Source organism: Colletotrichum graminicola, assembly GCF_000149035.1.
Source record: "Colletotrichum graminicola M1.001 genomic scaffold supercont1.5, whole genome shotgun sequence".
NCBI classification, from domain to species: Eukaryota; Fungi; Ascomycota; class Sordariomycetes; order Glomerellales; family Glomerellaceae; genus Colletotrichum; species Colletotrichum graminicola.
This window is the reverse complement of record NW_007361009.1, coordinates 10,043-28,528: the sequence shown is the minus strand read 5'-3', so window position 1 is coordinate 28,528 and position 18,486 is coordinate 10,043. Positions and strand designations below refer to the sequence as shown.

The 18,486-nt window shown below is 55.3% G+C and overlaps 7 protein-coding genes across 7 annotated transcripts; 4 read left to right on the top strand and 3 right to left on the bottom strand.

The window, feature by feature from the left end:
* Positions 1–570: 570 nt before the first annotated feature.
* On the top strand, positions 571–1,089 carry GLRG_02386 (RNAse P Rpr2/Rpp21/SNM1 subunit domain-containing protein; the record flags this gene model as incomplete). The annotated part of the gene is made up of 1 exon (XM_008092395.1): positions 571–1,089. One exon carries the CDS (start codon positions 571–573, stop codon positions 1,087–1,089), a length of 519 nt encoding a protein of 172 aa, XP_008090586.1.
* Positions 1,090–1,656: 567 nt separating this feature from the next.
* On the bottom strand, positions 1,657–3,543 carry GLRG_02385 (glutamate decarboxylase; the record flags this gene model as incomplete). The annotated part of the gene is made up of 4 exons (XM_008092394.1): positions 1,657–2,515; positions 2,568–3,170; positions 3,227–3,465; positions 3,526–3,543. The coding sequence occupies 4 exons, from the start codon at positions 3,541–3,543 to the stop codon at positions 1,657–1,659; spliced, it is 1,719 nt and encodes a 572-aa protein (XP_008090585.1).
* Positions 3,544–4,614: 1,071 nt separating this feature from the next.
* On the bottom strand, positions 4,615–6,016 carry GLRG_02384 (major facilitator superfamily transporter; the record flags this gene model as incomplete). The annotated part of the gene is made up of 3 exons (XM_008092393.1): positions 4,615–5,117; positions 5,217–5,892; positions 5,966–6,016. The coding sequence occupies 3 exons, from the start codon at positions 6,014–6,016 to the stop codon at positions 4,615–4,617; spliced, it is 1,230 nt and encodes a 409-aa protein (XP_008090584.1).
* Positions 6,017–7,274: 1,258 nt separating this feature from the next.
* GLRG_02383 (OPT family small oligopeptide transporter) lies at positions 7,275–9,971 on the top strand (the record flags this gene model as incomplete). The annotated part of the gene is made up of 4 exons (XM_008092392.1): positions 7,275–7,529; positions 7,663–7,956; positions 8,059–8,956; positions 9,019–9,971. 4 exons carry the CDS (start codon positions 7,275–7,277, stop codon positions 9,969–9,971), a joined length of 2,400 nt encoding a protein of 799 aa, XP_008090583.1.
* Positions 9,972–10,738: 767 nt separating this feature from the next.
* GLRG_02382 (uncharacterized protein) lies at positions 10,739–11,401 on the top strand (the record flags this gene model as incomplete). Its single annotated transcript, XM_008092391.1, has 1 exon — positions 10,739–11,401. The coding sequence occupies one exon, from the start codon at positions 10,739–10,741 to the stop codon at positions 11,399–11,401; it is 663 nt and encodes a 220-aa protein (XP_008090582.1).
* Positions 11,402–13,342: 1,941 nt separating this feature from the next.
* Positions 13,343–13,573, top strand: GLRG_02381 (uncharacterized protein; the record flags this gene model as incomplete). Its single annotated transcript, XM_008092390.1, has 1 exon — positions 13,343–13,573. One exon carries the CDS (start codon positions 13,343–13,345, stop codon positions 13,571–13,573), a length of 231 nt encoding a protein of 76 aa, XP_008090581.1.
* Positions 13,574–14,389: 816 nt separating this feature from the next.
* On the bottom strand, positions 14,390–15,194 carry GLRG_02380 (uncharacterized protein; the record flags this gene model as incomplete). The annotated part of the gene is made up of 2 exons (XM_008092389.1): positions 14,390–14,850; positions 14,942–15,194. The coding sequence occupies 2 exons, from the start codon at positions 15,192–15,194 to the stop codon at positions 14,390–14,392; spliced, it is 714 nt and encodes a 237-aa protein (XP_008090580.1).
* Between the last annotated feature and the right edge of the window lie 3,292 nt (positions 15,195–18,486).

Genomic DNA, 18,486 nt, shown 5'->3' with positions numbered 1-18,486 from the left:
TGTTGATGCGAAGCTTGAGCGATCAGGATACGTCGACGATCAGCTAGTAAGCTGGCCGCGTATTAAAGAAAAGTCGGGGAACAACAATTTAATCGTGGAGAGGAAAACGCCAAGTCGTGTGGGGAAAAGCACACGAAGATAGCAGCTGTTGTTTGCAGTGTGGGAAGGCGGGATGGGAGGAGGCGCCGTGATTGATGTGGAAGTGGAAGATCCAAGGATGGCTGGCGTAGAACTGGAGGCGAAGGTAAGGCGGGCAGGGCAGCGCAAGGTCAAAAGCTTTCGCGTGGAAGACGGCTGAGTCTCCAGGCAACATCATGTGACCGGGACCCGCTTAGTCGAGTCAGTGTTACGTAGTAGTGTTCTCTGACACCTGTCCGCACTGTGGATCACGGATGCCGCCGCTAACCTTAATCTCTGTTCTGGAGAAAATAGTACCTGCTTAGACCGGGGACTGATTGCCTTAACCACCACTGCAGAAGTTTTATGAAACAAAAACCGTTGGGTCTCGTGTCAATACTGACTTCGATGCCTGTCAGTCAATGAAACGTTTTCAACTAGAAGGTGGTCAAAATGGCAAAGCCCAAAAGCGAGAGCCTGCCGAATAGACACGCATACACGCGCGTCTCCTACCTGCATCAGGCCGCGGCGTACCTGGCGACTGTGCAGTCACCCACCTCCGACTCAACCACCAACTCATCGCAGCCCGGCCACGCTCCTCACGCCGTCGATCATGAGAGATGCTTGGAGACAAATGAGACGGTTGCCCGGCGTTTCGTCTCCGACATTCGAGCCGTCTCGCTCAAGGCCCAGATCCGCCCGAGCCCCTCGCTCAAGCAGATGATGTGCAAGTACTGCGACTCTCTCCTCGTGGAGGGCAAGACGTGCTCTACGACGGTCGAGAACGCGAGCAAGGGCGGCAAGAAGCCTTGGGCCGACGTCATGGTCACCAAATGCAAGACCTGCGGCAACGTCAAGCGGTTCCCAGTCAGCGCGCCCAGACAAAAGCGGCGACCGTTTCGTGAACAAAAGGCTGTTGAAGGGCAGGATACAACGCCTGCGGTTTCTGAGATGTCGACTGGAGCCGATTGAAGCCGTTGGGTTATAATCGTAACTACTAGCGCCTATTTTCAGTCGAAATCCCACATAATGGCCAGCCCTGGATCATATTTGGGGTACTCAACCGCCAGCGGCAGGCCGGAGCCCCTTGTCGCGAGGTCCAGAGTCGAACCTACCAGTCGGCCTCAGACCAGGTGTGACCCCCTCTCGCCCTTTTCAAAAAACTAGAGAGTATGGAATCTAACAACGGGCCTAGAGTTCGGCATATAACACGGGGCTCTGGCTTTGAGCAACAGGTTGACGGCCCGTATCCGAAGCAGGTCGTGAAGGCCCTTCTCTACCTAAATAGCAGCTTGAAAACCGCGGCAAGATCCGTGATTGATGACTGGAGCAAGCCATGCCAGTCAAATTAGCAATCATGGAGGACATACCTCAAAAGGCTTGTACTCTCAAAGATGACAGTAATATGTAGGAATACCAACCATCGCAACTACATGCCCATAGTTCAGTAAGGGTTCTGAAGTGAAACAAATCATAAATCTTATCTCTTTTGCTATCATGTCCCATTTTTGTTTCTGTCAAGACCCCCAGGTCTTGAAATTAACACACGGCACGGTGGATACCATCCTCCATCGACCTAACATCCTTTCCCATCTCCTTGGCTGCGCCCTCCACGCCCTCTCTCTTCTTGCTTTTCTCCTCATCGCTCTTGACACGCACCCGCCTATGGCTGTGATGCTTCTTCAAAGCTTGCAGATCAATCTCGTCATGCTCGATGAGCGTTTCCGTGACCTCGACGATGTCCGTGATCAGGTGCTCGAGCAAATCAAAGGTCATGGTCTCGCGGACCACCACGCGGAGAATCTCAATCTTCTCCTCGTTGGGCGGAAGCGGGTAGTTGGGGATAATCCAGCCGCGGGCGCGGAGCATGAGTGAGATGGTCTCCTGCTTGATGTGCCGGTACTTGTTCCTGAACTCGTCCGTCAGACCAAAAGAGACGACGGGAAGACCAGCGACGTAATCGGCGGACGTCTCCCTCGGACCAGCGTTTTCCCCTCCGACGGTGCTAGCCGCCTGCTTGACGATCGACTTGGCGGCATGGCTGGCGGCCTTGTGGGGGGCAGGGCGGTGAATATCGGACATGACGGTGTACCAGCCCGTAGCTTCGAGGCTTTGAGCAAGGAGACGAGCGTTGGAAAGACAGTTCTCCATGATGGAGCGATAGCCATCGAAGCCTAGGTGGATGAGGTTGTAGTACTGAACAATGACTTGGGCGCCCGGGCGGGAAAAGTTTAGGGTAAAGGACTTTTCGGTGCCGCCGAGGTAGTGCAGCTCGAAGATAACGTCCTCTGGCAGGAAGGACTGGTCACGCCAAATGATCCAGCCGAGGCCGGCGTAGACAAGGCCATACTTGTGACCAGAGACGTTGATCGACTTGACACGAGGAAGCTCGAAGTTCCTGGAATCGTTAACGGGATGAGGGTGACCAGGCTGTCAGAAAACGAGCTTACCACTTGGACCCGCCAACACCAGCATGCGTGAAAGGGGCAATAAAGCCGCCAGACGCAGCGTCGACATGGATGGGGATATCGATGCCCGTCTCCTCCTGATACTTGTCGAGAATCTGAGAGATCTCTTCGACGGGCTCGTAGTGGCCCGTATAAGTGCTGCCGAGAATTACGAAAACGCCAATAGTGTTCTCGTCGACGTTCTCCCTCACCAGGTCGGGGTCGAGACGGTAGTGGCTCTTCTTACTGACGGGTAGGATTCGGGCCTCGACATCGAAGTAGCGAGCGAACTTCTCCAAGGCAACCTGGGCGTTGGAGCCCATCAGGATGTTAGGCTTTGACGTGTCCTTGCCCTGCTCCTTGCGCTTGATCTGCCATCTGCGCTTCATGGCGAGCCCGCCGAGGTGAATGGCCTCTGACGAGCCGGTGGTTGCGGAGCCAATGGCTTTTTCGCCGGGTTGGACACCCCAGAGGTGCGAGATGATGCTGATGCAGCGCTGGTGCATATCCATCATGGCAGGGTACTCGTCTGCGTCGGACAAGTTCTTGGACAGGTTCTCCTGCATGAGCTTGGTGGCATTAGGCTCCATCCAGGTACCGACGAAACTTGCAAGGCGGGTGTAAGTAGATGTCAAATAAAACGAGGATTCCAAGGTGCCTACCTCGCCAGGTTGAGGTTGGGCTTCCCGTCAAGGTCCAGTTCATCCCTGATCATCTGGAAAACGGTGTCTCCCGGGGCACCTTGTTCGGGAATCTTATACTTTGGGATGTTTGTTTGGCTGGTGTAGCGACTGTCATAGGGTTGGATGTGTGCCGAGGTGGCTTGGCTGAGGGCGTTGGCGTGCCCAGCAGGCGTGATGTGAGCTGCCTGGAGCCGTTGGACGATGTCCTCTGGGTTGACCTGTCAAGGCTGTAAGAATCGGGCGTTTGGTGTGTTGAGTGTTGTCAGAATGAGACTCACATGGCTTGAGAGAGGCATGATGAATGAAGGCTTGATTTGCAAAGGCTACCCGAATAATTGGCACTGGAGAGCGGCTTTCGAATTGGACCCGTTTGGCTCGAGAATGGGATAGACAGGAACGAGACGATGAGGGGAAATGATGTCCAAACCAAGGCTGCCAAGACTGGGGAACCACCAGGTGAGGCTTATATACTCTAGGCAGGTAGCTCATGATGAAAACAGTTGACATGTGGTGCGGCAGCTGAGCCAGGATGAGGGATGAATGACGACATACGGGAAGTAAAGCGGAGTGCGGAGGTTTTCCTTTGGTCAAGTCGTTCAGAAATAGCTCCAAACTGTGACCAATGCACTCGCTTCCGCCCCATCAACACAATGGGTGCCACGGGCCGAAGAGGAATCACGATGGAGAATGACGGTTGTAGGCTTCCAGCGCGGCACACTTTCCCGGGTTTCTGCCAAGGCCATGCCCATTGTGGTGAAGCTCTTTTTGGTGGGGAAGACTCCATGCCGACTTTGCCGGTGGAGCTACTCTCTCTCTCTCTCTCTCTGCGCTGACAAGACGGAGCAGCTGAATGATGAGCCCGAGGGCGATGACTGTACATGCCCGCGTTTCGATTACGAGCTATGACCTGTCCGAAGCAGGGCTACAGGAGCTCTGTCCAGGTGCCGATGTTCAGACGACGGCTCGGCCTTGCCGTACATACTACGGGCAGTACGGAGTACCTAGATACAGAGTGGGTAGTGAGTGACGGCATTGGGGAGCCGCGATTCCACGCACTGGAGTCGGGACATGCAACTAAAAGCCGGTGGGCTCTTTCCGTTTCCCCTCCACTGACGGGCGGGTCCCGTTCCCGTCTTGGCGTGCCTACTGTAAGGTACCTACCTACCTACCTACCTGCCTCTAGCGCTACTACGTAAAGTTCTAGTTCCTTACGCCTCATACAATACTACTCCAGCTATAATATAATAGACATAGTTAGTTGCTGTAGACAACAAGACCTATTTTCAGTCCGATCATTGGATGAAAATATGCTCATGGTATCCTAGCTAGCAGTTTTGCATCACGGATGTTGAACATTCTCACATCTCTCACGCCGCGCCCCTGTTCCGCAGCCTGTTCTGCTGGGTGTCCTCTCTGCCTGACGACTCAAGCGGAATTTCCTCCCCTCCAACCAAAGGCTGCGGCTGTGAGTCCGCCTCGTTCCGGTCAATGCCCAGCACGACGGCCTTCCTATCACTGCTTAAATGGTGTTCCGAGACGAAAAGGTTCAGCACCGACGCCAAGCCGGCAAATGCGACGGTTGAGAGCAGCCGCAGGGGGGGCACGGGGTTGGCGGCGAACTTCCACTCGTTGACGAGGAAGATGCCGATGGCTACGAGACCGAAGACGAGGAGGCAGATGACGGTGGCCGAGGACCAGGGGTGGGTTACGTCTCCGAAGTCGAGGGAAAGGAGGACCATGAGAGAACCTCCCATGCACAACGCGCTGCCAGTCCAGTCAATGGCCTTGAGGCCAGCCCACACCAATGTATCGGGTGATGGCAGATCGAGGAAAAAGAAAAGCACGATGAAGACCAATCCGCCAATAGGTACTTTTGTTTTCAAGTCAGTCAGGCGGTTCATAGGGGTTTCGGCTGCGAATGATTCTTTCGCTTACGATTAATCCAAAAAAACACCATCTCCAACTATACCGGGCACGAGACGAGTCAGCAAGGCAAAATTTTCCAAGTTGACAAGAACGACGATAACCCACTCTAGTCGCGTGGTAAAAATACCACCCAGAATCGGGCCTATTGCACTGCCAATGGCCCAAATGATGGATGTGATGGCAAGGTACAGGCCGCGATCGCGAAGCGAGAACATGTCGCAGATGATGGTATTCACCATGACGCCCATGCCGGAGGCGCCAACACCCTGGATGGCGCGGCCGGCAATCAGAGCATCCATGTGTGGAGCGAGGGCGCACAGTAGGCTGCCGGCCAAGAAGATGGTCAGGGCCGGCAGGATGATGGGCTTGCGGCCCCATAGGTCCGCAACGGAGCCCCAGACGGGCGTCACGGCCGTGAAGCCGAGGATGAAGGCGGAGCCCACCCAGATGTACCCCGCGACTGACTGGAGCGAGGCCACGATGTTGGGGACGGCCGTGGTCACGATGGTCGTGTCCAGCGCGGACAAGGTCGCCGACAAGCAAAGGGGTGTCATGGTCAGAGTGATGATGGTTCCCGAGAGTTTGGGGATCCCGGTGTCGGCGTCGCCGCTGCCTGGTGGCGGGTCGGAAAGCCGTCCATGACTGCCGGAGGCCTCATGACTTGGACCCGGACCGGCGGCTTCGGTAGCAGACTGCGGTCTGATCTGGCCTTCGTGTGACTATGGAGGGAAAATTAGTGATCCAAAAGCAAGTGGAATAGGATATTGACGGTCGATTAGTTAATCATCTGACGTTTCTTCTATCCTGCCCTCTCGAGAGACCAAGCAGAGCTCCCAGTGCCATCAGCTCGGTTTTGGCAGTTAGTGATTATGGACATGGTGATTGCTGGGCTTACGTCAGCTGGAAACGGCGTCGACAGGGACGGACGGCAGACACATCACATTGGACGAAATATGCTCGGCGCTACCTACATGCATTTGGTTCGCCAAGGGACCCTCCGCCTCGTCCTGTTGTTTACAAAACCCGAGCGATCAGTGGCAAGCAACTCCCGGATCGGTGACAGGGCCACACGCGGCCGCCTTTGATGTGCCGATTCCCACGTTTCTTTGGCAAGGAGTGGGAGGCAGCACAACCTCAAAGGGGAACAGCCGCGGATTGTATTATTGCCAGGAGCCAGATCAAGCATCGAGCCACCGGGGCGTCGGATATGAACCAACCGAGTTAGCTTCAGGTATTCCCCGGCCTCGAGCCGTGCTAGAGCCGAGAGGTGTGGGCCAAGTTGCCATTGTCCCTCCCTCAGTCACCGTCTCCCCCGACGAACCATTCTTCTCCTCTTGCCTCCTCCACAGCCCCATCGGATATCGCTACCCCGATTTAGGAAGGTCGACAAACGACCGCTGGGCCTGTCGCGTCGCTTCAGTGCTTATGTCGTGATAACACGCTAGAGGAGCTGAATTCTGCTGCTCCCCAAGTCCCGCTCCCCGCCCCGAATGACCCCAAAGACGAACCCACATGAATGGATATGGACAGCGAAGGTTGGGAGTCGTCGCCTTACACATTATGTTGTTGGTGTATATCATTGGAAACACACATGCTTGAGGCGTCTGCGAATCTCGACTCAACTCCAGTTACACACACTCACCGCTGCAAATCTTTTTGGGCCCTAATACTCCGTAGATAGGACACAAAAGCCGTCTCTCTCGCCGCTCCTTGGGTGGTCCGCGGGAAGTGGGATAGCTCTCTATCTCTCTCTTTCTCCTGATCTGGCGGGCCAAGTCTCTCTTGTCGCTTTGTCTCGGTAGCCTGCAGACTGCCGACCGGTACCAGCGTCGTCGCCGCCGCCATATTTTCGGCTGGTTTAATCCAAAAAGCCCTTGGCGCCCGCTGCCCCCCCCCCCCCCCCCCCCCTCCCTCCCCCCAGTCGCCCACCTCCCACCCGGTTGTGGCCTTGGGGCCTTCTTTTGTTCATTTGCTTATCTCGTCGGTCGGCCGCTCTGCAGCTCAGTCGCAATCGGTGCCCCCAAACTCTCACCTTTCAAATCTACCCGGCTGTCCGTAGAGCGAAGGAGAGAGGGTCACCGAGTCCTCACCAGCCGTCATCATGCCGTCCATTTTTCGCAAGCGCGGCGAGCCCGAGGAGATCACGCCCTACCCCGCCCTCGACGACGACCATGCTGAGGCCACGGGCATAGAGCCGCTGAAGGCTTTGGCTCAGTTCGAGAAGGCGCACAAGCTCGACCCCAACATGCCAATTGACGAGCTCAACGATGTCGATGCAGCCCTCGCCACAGGTAACGCCGAGAAGGGCCTCGAGATCGAGCAGGCCCTTATGGAGGATAACTCGCCCTATCCAGAGGTACGTCGCGAAGGATTCGTCCAAGCATGCCCAACGTGCCATGCAGAGAGGAAGGGCAGAAGGCAACACGCAGATGCCGAGTGAGAAAGAAACCCATCCAGATCGCTGACACGATGCGACGCCCGCAACAAAGGTTCGCGCTGTAGTACGCAATTACGACGTCGATCTGCCGGCAAACACGATTCGCGCCTGGGTCATTGGCATGCTGCTCTGCACCGTCGGCTCCGGTGTCAACATGCTTTTCTCACTGCGCAACCCTAGTGTTACCATCACGACCTACGTCGTCCAGCTCATCTCCTACCCCATGGGCTTGGGTTGGGATCTGGTCATGCCGGATAAGGAGCAGAATTTGTTTGGCATCAAGTTCAATCTCAAGCCTGGCCGTTTCAACTACAAGGAGCACGTTATCATCGTTGCCATGTCCAATGTAAGTTCGATCCGGTGGGGTTCAACGAGCTCAGGCCAAGATGTCGAGGCCGCGGCGCCAAGGTACCCCCGTGGTTCAAAGCCGGAACTAACCATTTTTTAGGCCGCGTATGGAGGTGGTGTTTTGTATGCGACGGATGTTCTCCTTGCCCAGCAGCTCTTCTATAAGCAGCATTTTGGTTGGGCTTTCCAGTTGCTTTTCGGCGTCACCACTCTCTGCACCGGATACGGCCTGGCCGGACTGGCACGGCGCTTTCTCGTCTGGCCCTCGGCCATGATTTGGCCCTCGAACCTGGTCAACTGTGCGCTGTTCTATACCCTTCATGATCACTCCGGCTCGGACCCGACCAAGACCAATGGATGGAAGATTGGCCGCTACCGCTGGTTCCTCATCGTCAGCGGCGGTGCCTTCATCTGGTACTGGTTCCCTGGATGGATCTTCCAGGGCCTCTCGTACTTCACCTGGATCTGCTGGATCGCGCCCAAGAACGAGGTTGTCAACAAGGTCTTTGGCGGCCTCTCGGGCTATGGACTCATGCCCATCTCATTCGACTGGACCGTCATCTCTGGCTATCTTACTTCCCCACTCATCCCGCCCTTCCACGCCATCGCCAACGTCATTGCCGGCATCATCATCTTCTTCGTCGTTGTCTCTTCCGGCATTCATTTCTCCGGCACGTGGTATTCTGATTATTTCCCCGTGCAGAGCTCCGACTCGTTCGACAACACCGGCGCTGTCTACAACGTCAGTCGCATCCTCGATGCCAACCTGCAGTTCAACGAAACCGCCTACAACGACTACTCGCCGCTCTACCTGCCGACGCAGTTTGCTCTCGCCTATGCTCTGTCTTTTGCCGCCGTCACCGCCGTTGTCGTTCACGTCGTTCTGTACCATGGCACCGAGATCTGGGGCCAGTTCAAGCTTGCCCGTCACCAAGAGGACGATGTGCACATGCGTTTGATGAAGAAGTACCGCGATGCTGAGGATTGGTGGTACCTCGGTAGGCAATCCCCGCAAAAACGCCCCTTTTTTTTTTTTTTTTTTACTAACATGGGCATGTAGCCCTCTTCGTCGTCATGGTCGGCATCTCGTTTGGTGTTGTTGCCGGCTGGCCAACCGGATTCCCAGCCTGGGCCTACGTCGTCTGCATCCTGATCCCAATCGTCTGGCTCATCCCCATTGGCATCGTCCAGGCCATTACCAACATTCAACTCGGCCTCAACGTTTTGACCGAGTTCATCATTGGCTACATGGTGCCTGGCCGACCCCTTGCCATGATGATGTTCAAGAACTACGGCTACATCTGCATGTCGCAGGCGCTCTATTTCGCCCAGGACCTTAAACTGGGCCACTACATGAAGGTGCCGCCGCGTACAATGTTCGCATCCCAGCTCGTCGCCTCGCTCTGGTCAGCCGTTGTCCAGATTGCCGTCATGAACTGGGCCCTTGGCCACATCCCCGACGTGTGCCAGCCCGACCAGCCCAACAGCTACACCTGCCCCGGCGGGCGAGTTTTTTTCACGGCGTCGATTATTTGGGGTGCCATTGGCCCAGCCCGCATCTTTTCCGGACAGGCCCTGTACGCATCCCTACAGTGGTTCTGGCTCGTCGGCGCCGTCACCCCGGTCATCACCTGGTTCCTCGCCCGCAAGTGGCCCAAGAGCATTTGGCGCTACGTCAACACGCCGCTCCTCTACGGTGGTTCCGGCTGGTTGCCCCCTGCCAGCGTCTACATCTACCTGTGCTGGGCCCTTGTCGGCACCATCTTCAACTTCTTCATCAAGCGTCGCTACACCGGCTGGTGGCTGCAGTACAACTACATTACTTCGGCGGCCCTGGACTGCGGACTCATCGTGGCCACGCTCATCATTTTCTTCACGCTGTACCTCACCTCGGCTAGGCCACCCCAGTGGTGGGGCAACGTTGACGTCTTCCAGACTATGGACTGGGAGGGTACCGCCATCAGGACGCATGTGGCACCCGGTGAGACCATCGGGCCCAACCGTTGGCCATGAAGTTCGCGGGAATTAAAAGGACCAAGGAGCATTTTAATGATGATCAATTTGATAAGGCTATAGGAGTTGGGTGGCTTCTTCAGTATGTATGTACCATGGTTTGACGGCCTATTGGTTGTGGGGGGGAGTCTTTGGCTATCTAGCTCTGACGAGAGGGTTGTCTTTACTGCGGATGATACCTCGACGCGAATCTGACTGCAAATTTAATCGCGAATAACAATCGACGATCCAAGAGGAGCTTTCGTTTGGGTTCCGTCTCCAGAAACTATGCGAGCCTGTGCAAACTCTTGCTAGATGACTGGCGCTTGCCTCAGTGGCTACTCCCCGACACTGCTAGTTCATGTAACGAAGGTGACTTCCTCAGAGAAGTGTCTGCGTCAGGCCCTTGGCGCTGATGCCCATACAAGCTCCTGCTCGTATTGACTTATGTACGTGACTGTATTTATGGGCAGGTCCGCAAAGTACCTTTCACTCAGGGATATAGGATTCTTCGTTGCCCGTCATTGATCTTCGCAACTTCGCAGACCCCAGCCTTGTATTTCTTTTTTACTCACTCGTTCCATCATCCCATATCTATCTGATCCAAAGCCACAAAACTCCCTTATACATCTCCGTGTGCCGTACGATTCTCTTACAGGCGCTTCTCTTGCGTCAATACCCTGCAATTGACGAAAGCCTCACGCCGCCCTCAAGTGCTATCTGAAGGAGGGGGCGGGAGCAATCACGACAAGAAAAATACTGAGAGAGGCAATACGAAAGACGAGAAGATGTTCGACTCATACATGAGTGTGCCGACGCACATTTACAACGACGAGAAAGGCCTAGGCGACATAGACGAACTGGCCGAGGACATACGCCACAGCAGAGAATCCCTGAGGAGGCTAGTATCTCGCCAAGCCTCGCGCGCAACACGGGCATCGCGGGCATCAATCGAGTCGCGAGGGCCCCTCTCGTCCAACGAAGATCTTGACCTACATGTTGATCTCCCCCGGGGAATACTAGCGGACGAATCGGCTGCCTCGTCGCGGCCGCCTGGGCATCCATCTGGCAAGGCTACTCGGAAGAAAAAACGTAGCTCAACGACTCCCCGATCCGAACGCAAGGCGGAACGTGATGCCGAAGTTCAACCCGCGAAGCGGAGGCGAGGCTTCCGTGCAGTACTTCGACGAATCTTCGGCCTGGACGATAATCCCGAGGCTGTTACCGACTCGCTGTACGGAAAACCTGAGATTCACATACCGCAGAAACGCAACCATCGTGACAGGGGAAAGAAACGTGGTCATCGGGACAATGGCCTGCGGACATCCACCAAGAAGAAAGCCGCGCCAGAGCGGAGTACTGATCATGCCGAAGCTGAGTCGTCTTCCTCGAAGGAGCCCGCGCCCCCCCCTCTAGCACTGATTTCCCCCAAAAATGATACTGCTACCTGATGATGTCATGATTGACCTTCATAAGGAAATTCGCAGTGGGGTAGGTGTTCTCGATCCCCATCCCTTCACGGCATGTTTACTGACCGTCCTCAATAGCGATCAATGTGACTGGAGTGGAAGGGGTGAGGGTGAATCGGCCCAGGAATTGAGGCGGCTTGATATTCTTGCGAAGTACTATGGGTCCACGTGGCGTGGCAGGGCAAAGCCGGATTGACTTGTTCGTAACAATCTGCACCGAAGAGCATACTGGAGGAGGCGTGGACGGGCGTAAAAGGTCCTCAGTCCTTGCCGGCAGCCCAGGTCTAAGAAGGGCTGGTTCAGCAACAGCATCGGTTGAATGGCCTCTCTTGATACACGTTACTCGAATCCTAATACAAATCCTCATTCCATTCCTACTCATTGTGGTAAGCCTGCTCAACTTCCGCTACACTCTGCCAAATGATTGATGGGCATCCATGTAGTGCTGAAAACCACGGAAATATGTCGTCAATGAGAAGGTCTCGCATTGCGAGACACGCGCCGCCGACGTTCCCAAAACTGGAATCACACCCATAGAGAGGTTGCGTCTCCGCCTCCATGGCAAAGACTACGGGAGGCCTCAGTCGCCGATTGCAATTTCGATATTCGAAGTGAAAGATGCCGAAGACTCCCTTCCATGACTGATCAAGACACCATCCTAGCCGCGGCGGCTCCAGGCCCAGCGGAGACCGGAAGCTTCTGTATAAAAACTTTGCCCCTTTCGAACCATTGCCGGTCATCTTACTGACTCGTTGGTGGCGCCCCTCATCTATCAAGGGAACGAGGAAGTCTGACCTGAGCCGCCGAACATCATCCCAGGAAAGGGACCCGGGCCAGTCCGTCCCAGCCAGCTGGCCAGGAGGTCTCATCTCTCACCTCTGCAGTCTCCCAGATCCAATGCCCCTAAGGATCTCATTGTTTGGACTGACACAAGAGTCCCGCGAGACAATAGGGATGGGGGGATATCTGAGTCGCGCCAGCTCCCTTGCTCAACAAATACCAGCGATGGCATAATAGCACGTGTCTTACTTTTTACTTTCCAAATCTTTCTGAAGCGGGTACGATCGTATGACAACATAGCAGTCGCAAAACTAAACTGTCAAAGCGGGAAGGGGCAAGAACGAAAAAGAACTAAGAAAGGGGTGGGAAAAGCAACAATGAAAGGAGAGATGCCGGTCTTCGCCTCTTCATCGCTCTCGGCACCCCCTTTGGTCTCCTCTTGGGGGGAGAAAAGTAACACAGGAAAAGACACTGAGACAAGGTTGAGTCAGTTTTTGGGCAAACGAAAAAAAAGTCTTGGACAATCTCGCAATCTTTGACTCTTTTCGGGGGAGGGGAGGGGGGCAAGCATAATTATAAGGTCTGAGAGTGCTGTCCTTTCTTTCTTCGTATAAAGCCGAGGGCGAAGAAGCACAAGAAGAAAAAAAAGTGAGGCAAAAGGTAGGCTCCGAAAGCGAAGCTCCTCCGACTCTGCCTTCACACAAACACACACTCACACACGTATATTTTGTTCGCCCGTGCCACTTCCGGGAAGGGGAAAGAAAGCGTGTCATTGTCGAAAAAGAGAAGTCTGCGAAGGAAAAACAACAAGAAACTCTGATCACTCAGACCATGTCATTCAGAAGAAGACCCGGCAACAACACAAGACACTTTGACGCGGTTTCTAGTCACGGGCCAGCTTATCTACCGCCGCGACCGCGCTGAAAAAAGGGGGGAGCCCATCTTGCTGCCCTCGCCCTCCCCCCGCCTGGGGAGTACTAACAAGAGAGCGAAACAAGACCTACATCGCCATCGCCAGACCACCCGCTGTACCAACGATCGGAACCGAAAACCATAAAAACCAACCCGCCGGAAGAGTCGCCAGACGGCCAACCCGCCGCACAACCGTCCGCCGTCTGCCCCTGACCCGGAGATCGGGGCACAATGGGCCGAAGCGGCTACGACACGACGGGTCTGGGGGGCTTCGTGCGGCGCAACCCGCGCCCCGCCGGCGGCAGTAAGGCCGGGGAAGGGGGCCAGAAGGGCGGGACGAACGCCGTGGCCGGACAGGAGCGGACGGCGCAGACGCAGCAGTCTCACACGGCGGCGGCGGCGGGATCGGCCTCCGCTTCGGCCAAGAACCGGGGTGGAGGTGCGGCACCGCCGAAGAAGTGAACGGCGGGGAGCCCCGGGCCTGTCTGGAACTGGCCTGTACGTGCATTCTCGAACCGGTAAGGCATGTTTAGTTGCCTGTGAGGGCCGGAGGGGAAAGCCCGAACACGAGTGCGCGGCAGCCGGACTGACCGTCCGCAGCGGTAGACGGTACCGGTCGAATGGGCTCCCTCCACGTGAGGAGAGCGCCCGAGATGTGGTGCCTTGGTGTGAGTTTTTTCTCTCTCTCTTTTTCTTCCTTTCTGGGAGAGAAGTTAGCGACCATTGTGGGCTGACGATGTGCTGGATAGGTCACTACGAGCGAAGCAACATTTTGCCCGTCGTAAAGAAGAAAGGGACCGGGGAGTTTGGTTCGAGCCTTTAGCTCAGCGACGGGTGCCGGTATCCCTTTGGTCAGCCCGCCTGTTCGGGTACACGATACAACCGATGTGTCGGACAACCGGGGCTAAAGACCTCGCGGCGCCAGTGAGCTCCTTCTGGATACATACAAGGGATTTGAGGTCGCGGTTGGGCGGGTATTTACCCCGCGAAGAGGAGCACCAGCATATACACACCCCGCCGAATCGTCATAGGAACGGTGGGCAAGCGGAAATGAAGTCAGAGAAGATGCCAACGGCGCAAGCCATGTTGAGGCACGTGAGTCCTGATCATAATAATTAAATAGAACAAAAAGTTTGTACAAAGTCTCTTTAAATACAAAATCACTACGTGTCCACCTCGAGGGTAGGGAGGCTCGGTCGGAAAACGGGGGTATCGCACTTGGTGAGAGGAAAAAACGCAAAATAAAACATCATAGCATCATCCAGCCTCGGGCCGTCCTCAGCTGTACTGGGGCGGGTGTTGCGGGGGCGCGGTGTTGGAAGGCGGCTGCGGCAGGTAGTACTCCGCGGCGGCACCGGCCTGCCCCGTCGCCGTCGCCGGAGCAGCGGTCGAGTCGGACACCGCCGAGGGGGCGTATGGCGGCACGGGCGTCTGTGAGCGGTTGGGCGCGTAGCCCATGGGCTCGTACTTGCTTTCCGGGGGGTTGTTGTTGGTGTTGCCTGCTGCGGCGCTGGCGTACCAGGAGTCCCTGTTGCTGCCGTTTTCGGCCCTGCCCTCTTCAATCTTGGCGTAGACGCCCCCGCGGGCCCCGGACTCGCTCTTGCCGGACTTGCCCCTCCTGTGAGCGGCGAATTTCTTGTAGAGGAAGACGAGTACCCAGAGACCCGTTGAAACGAGGAGGGCATGGCCGAGGACGTGGTCGAAACGGAATTTCTGGCCTTGCTTTTTGCGTTTGAGCTCTGGGTGGCATGTTAGTCGGTTGTGCTGGATACCCACCTTGGCAGAACCATCGCGGCAGATACTAGAGGCTAACAAGCAAGGGAGACTCACCCTGGACCAAGTAGTATACGAAAGCAATGAGGAACAGAATGAACCAGACAATCAGGACGATGATGAGAACCCGGGCCCAGACGGGGAGCGTGCCGAGGCCGCCTCCACCACCGCCGGTGACGACGTGACCGCCTTTGGACTTGTTTTTGCTTGTTTTGGATTTGGATTTGGATTTTGAGGATTTGCCGCTACTGCTGCCACCCCGGCCGCCGCCACCGCCTTTGGGGACGCGGGATTCGAGGATGAAGTCCATCAATTGTTATGTGCGGGTGTGTGAGGGCTGAAGAAGGTGATGGGTAGTTGGGTGATCAATGGGGTTCTTGAATTGGAACTGCGATGGGTTTGAATCGTTGTTACTCCAGAGCACCGGATGAGAGATGTATGAGATGGGGGATCGAGCGAGTCTCCAAGGTCGAGGAGGAGGAAGGCAGGCTGCCAAGTGCTTAAGTATCATCAAAAGAACGATGGCCGGTAGGTAAGATGGCGTTCTGCTAGGGTAGTCCCATGCAGGTCTGGGGAGAGACACCCAGAGAGCCCAGTTCGTCGACTTTGACCCGTTGGTTTCTTTTCGTCGGCAGCCAGAGAAAGGCATTAGGGACGGGAGCGAAACTGCACACTGACTTCACTTGCGCAAATCAGCCCTCCGAAAAGGGGGGAAATCGCCCCGGATGCAGCTTGACGACACAAGGCACCACGCCGAGAACGCTGAGGGGACGGGCTCACCAGTCCCTGTTTCGGTAGGATGAGGTAGACAAGTACTTACCTAGAGGGCACAGAATGGGCGGAAGGATTCTGCGGGCTGACTGACGATGGGGTCAAAGAAATGGTGGAGGACCCGGTAGGGTTGTCTTGGCATCCCTCAGCCATCTTCGGTTGCGCCGCAGCAGAGGGGATAGCAATCCTATTCCTAGTCCGAGATATTATGAGATAACGAAGAGGAGGGGGGGGGGACCGTTGGAGAGATGGGCGACATTGGTTCCGGGGGAAGAATGTCGTGTTGCATGCCAGCTCACCGCCAGCCATATCTCCGTTTTCTCAAACTTGGCGTTGTTGACGTTGTGAGGAAGGAAAAGTCGAAGAACATGATGGAAAGATGCGGCGTTAATCCTTCTCTAAGGATTGAAGTTGGGTGATGTTGCGGCTGGCTGGGCAGTGCTTGTTAGTGCATGTTGGAGAGGAGGGATGGCCCCTTCTGAGAGGAACTACGGATGCCTAGGCGATGGCCCAATGGAGCTTCTTTGGAGGGAACCGGAGGGCTGTGGGAGGGGGTCAATGCCTAGGTTCCTATCTAGGCAGCTACTAACAGAGCTTATCTCACAGGGGCCTAGTCCCAGCAGACAGGTTCCCACTATGCAGGCCTGCTGCCTCCCAGAAGCTTGTTTTCCCTCTGTGGATTGATTGTTTAATCAGTATCTTTGTTATTTGACAACTACCTAGGTATTTCCACTTCCAGGCAGCCATAATTTCCATCCTTGTCACCGGAGCCCTCGACAGAACGGTGTCCATCGCGATTCAGACTTTGCAACTTCTTCGGCCTTCAGGATGTGGCCGGTTGTTTGCTCGCCCCACGAATGCTGACTGGCGACGATCCAGGGACTTTGCCATCCACTCATAGTATCGGAAGGGGGCGGCGAGGCGAGGTGATCGTTGCGATCGGCCCTGTTGCTGTCAGCCCTCTTGTGCTCGATGCCGTCATCCCCTTCAAGACGTGTTCCGTCGAGCTTCCCTTTCGACAGATGTAGCTTGGCAGACATCGAGCTCGCCATCGACTGCAACCCCTCTTGAAATCGGGGACAGGAAACAGGCACTGCGATAAGGACCTTGCATTACATTACGTCGTTGATCACCGGTGCGCAGCCATCCCCGTGCAGCCCGGTTCAACGTCGCGCTCAATATTGAGATGGAACCATGTTACGGCGGTACCCTGGGGGGGCGGGTTGGTGGCCTTGAAGTCAATTTCGACCTCACATGCTCCACCGGCCAGTGATGCTGCGCGGTTGGAACTGTGGCAATGCTGCTTCTTGGCGACGCATTCACCTCCAGCGTTGGTCTTAGACGCCGGTAAGCGTCGGCGTTTCCGATGAAATTGTTCCACATCCACTAATTTTCCGTCTGGTTCTTACCACGTGTGGCGTGCCAACACGATTGAAATTTGCTAACTAGGCTTGGTCGTGGTGCTGGATAGTCCAGAGATGACGGAAACGGTTTCTATCAAACGCAGCATGCCCTCGTCTATCCGTGAGGTCGTCTCAATTGAGGCTCAACGGGTCGATTCGGGATCCTTGTTAAACAAAAGTCACAATGTTGGCAGCGAACAAACGTAATCCAAGAAGACATGGATGGCCTGCAGACAAATGCAACCACACTTCTCGCAGGACCATGCTTGACCTGTTGGCTTTCAGAAATACATCGCCCTCGGCTCGTTTGTTCCAAACCGTTGTCATAAAGACACTATCATAGAGGCAGCCGATTCTCATTGGCACATTCAGGCTTGTGACTGAAGCAAACATAGAGTTATGTACGATATTATCCTGGGGTCTGGTACTTGTTCGAGATTATCGCGATGCACCGGGAGTACGGGCCTGTCGTGGAGGGTCAAAGTGCTTCATACCGTAGCTGTGTACCGAGCCCAATCGACCTCGGAAGAGTACATACTGCGCTCCGCACGCAGTAGATTGCTGATCTCTTCTGGAAAATACATTGCCGGCTGTCAGCTGGATCAGTCATCAAGTTCTTGTGGGCTCCGCGTGGATCTGCTGGGCAGACCGATCTAGCATATGATATGAACCCTTAAGCTGGCCAAAACATTGCTCGAAACGTTCTCGGACTGTCTCGGGACGATGCCCACGCAGACGGAGCTGTGTGTCCCATGTTCACGAGACTGCTTCAATCATGGGGTGGGGCGGTATCGTGGACGGCAGCGGTAATGGTGATCAATGGCATGGGGATCTTGGAGTACCAAGATTTTCGAGACGTCGGTCTGTAAAATAGCGCTGGATTGCTTCATCTCCATCTTGTACAAGGCTTATTCTGGAAACCGGGTTTTGCTCTGTTGTCTAAGGCTCGCATGGCCAATGGCGTTTAAGAATCCAAAACCATCCACCTCGCCTTTGACAATCTTGATAACGCGGCTAATGGACTGCGGGCGTGCCATTTGTGATTGGCCCCGTTGGTAGTGGCAGACCCAAGTTGGGCTGTACCGGCTTTGTTGATTGTCTACCTACTATACGCAGTAGAGTTTTGGCGTCGGTTGGGTAGGACAAAGGTCTTGGCTGGCTGCTTACCTTCTCCGGCGTATGGACCTCGAAGCGGTCCGAAATTGATGACGGTACATCTCCCCCCGCCAATCTGATGTAAGGGTGGTGAGACGACACAGCAGCAGCGAGTCAATCAGATGACACCAAATCAGAATCCGTCATCAGCCAAACCAGAAACAAATGCAAAGTTCAGATAAGTTCTAGTAGGCTACCTATTCAAAAGAAAATAGTAATCAAAGCACGACTTGGCTTATTCAAGGCTCGTCGTCTAATGTAATTAGGATTAGG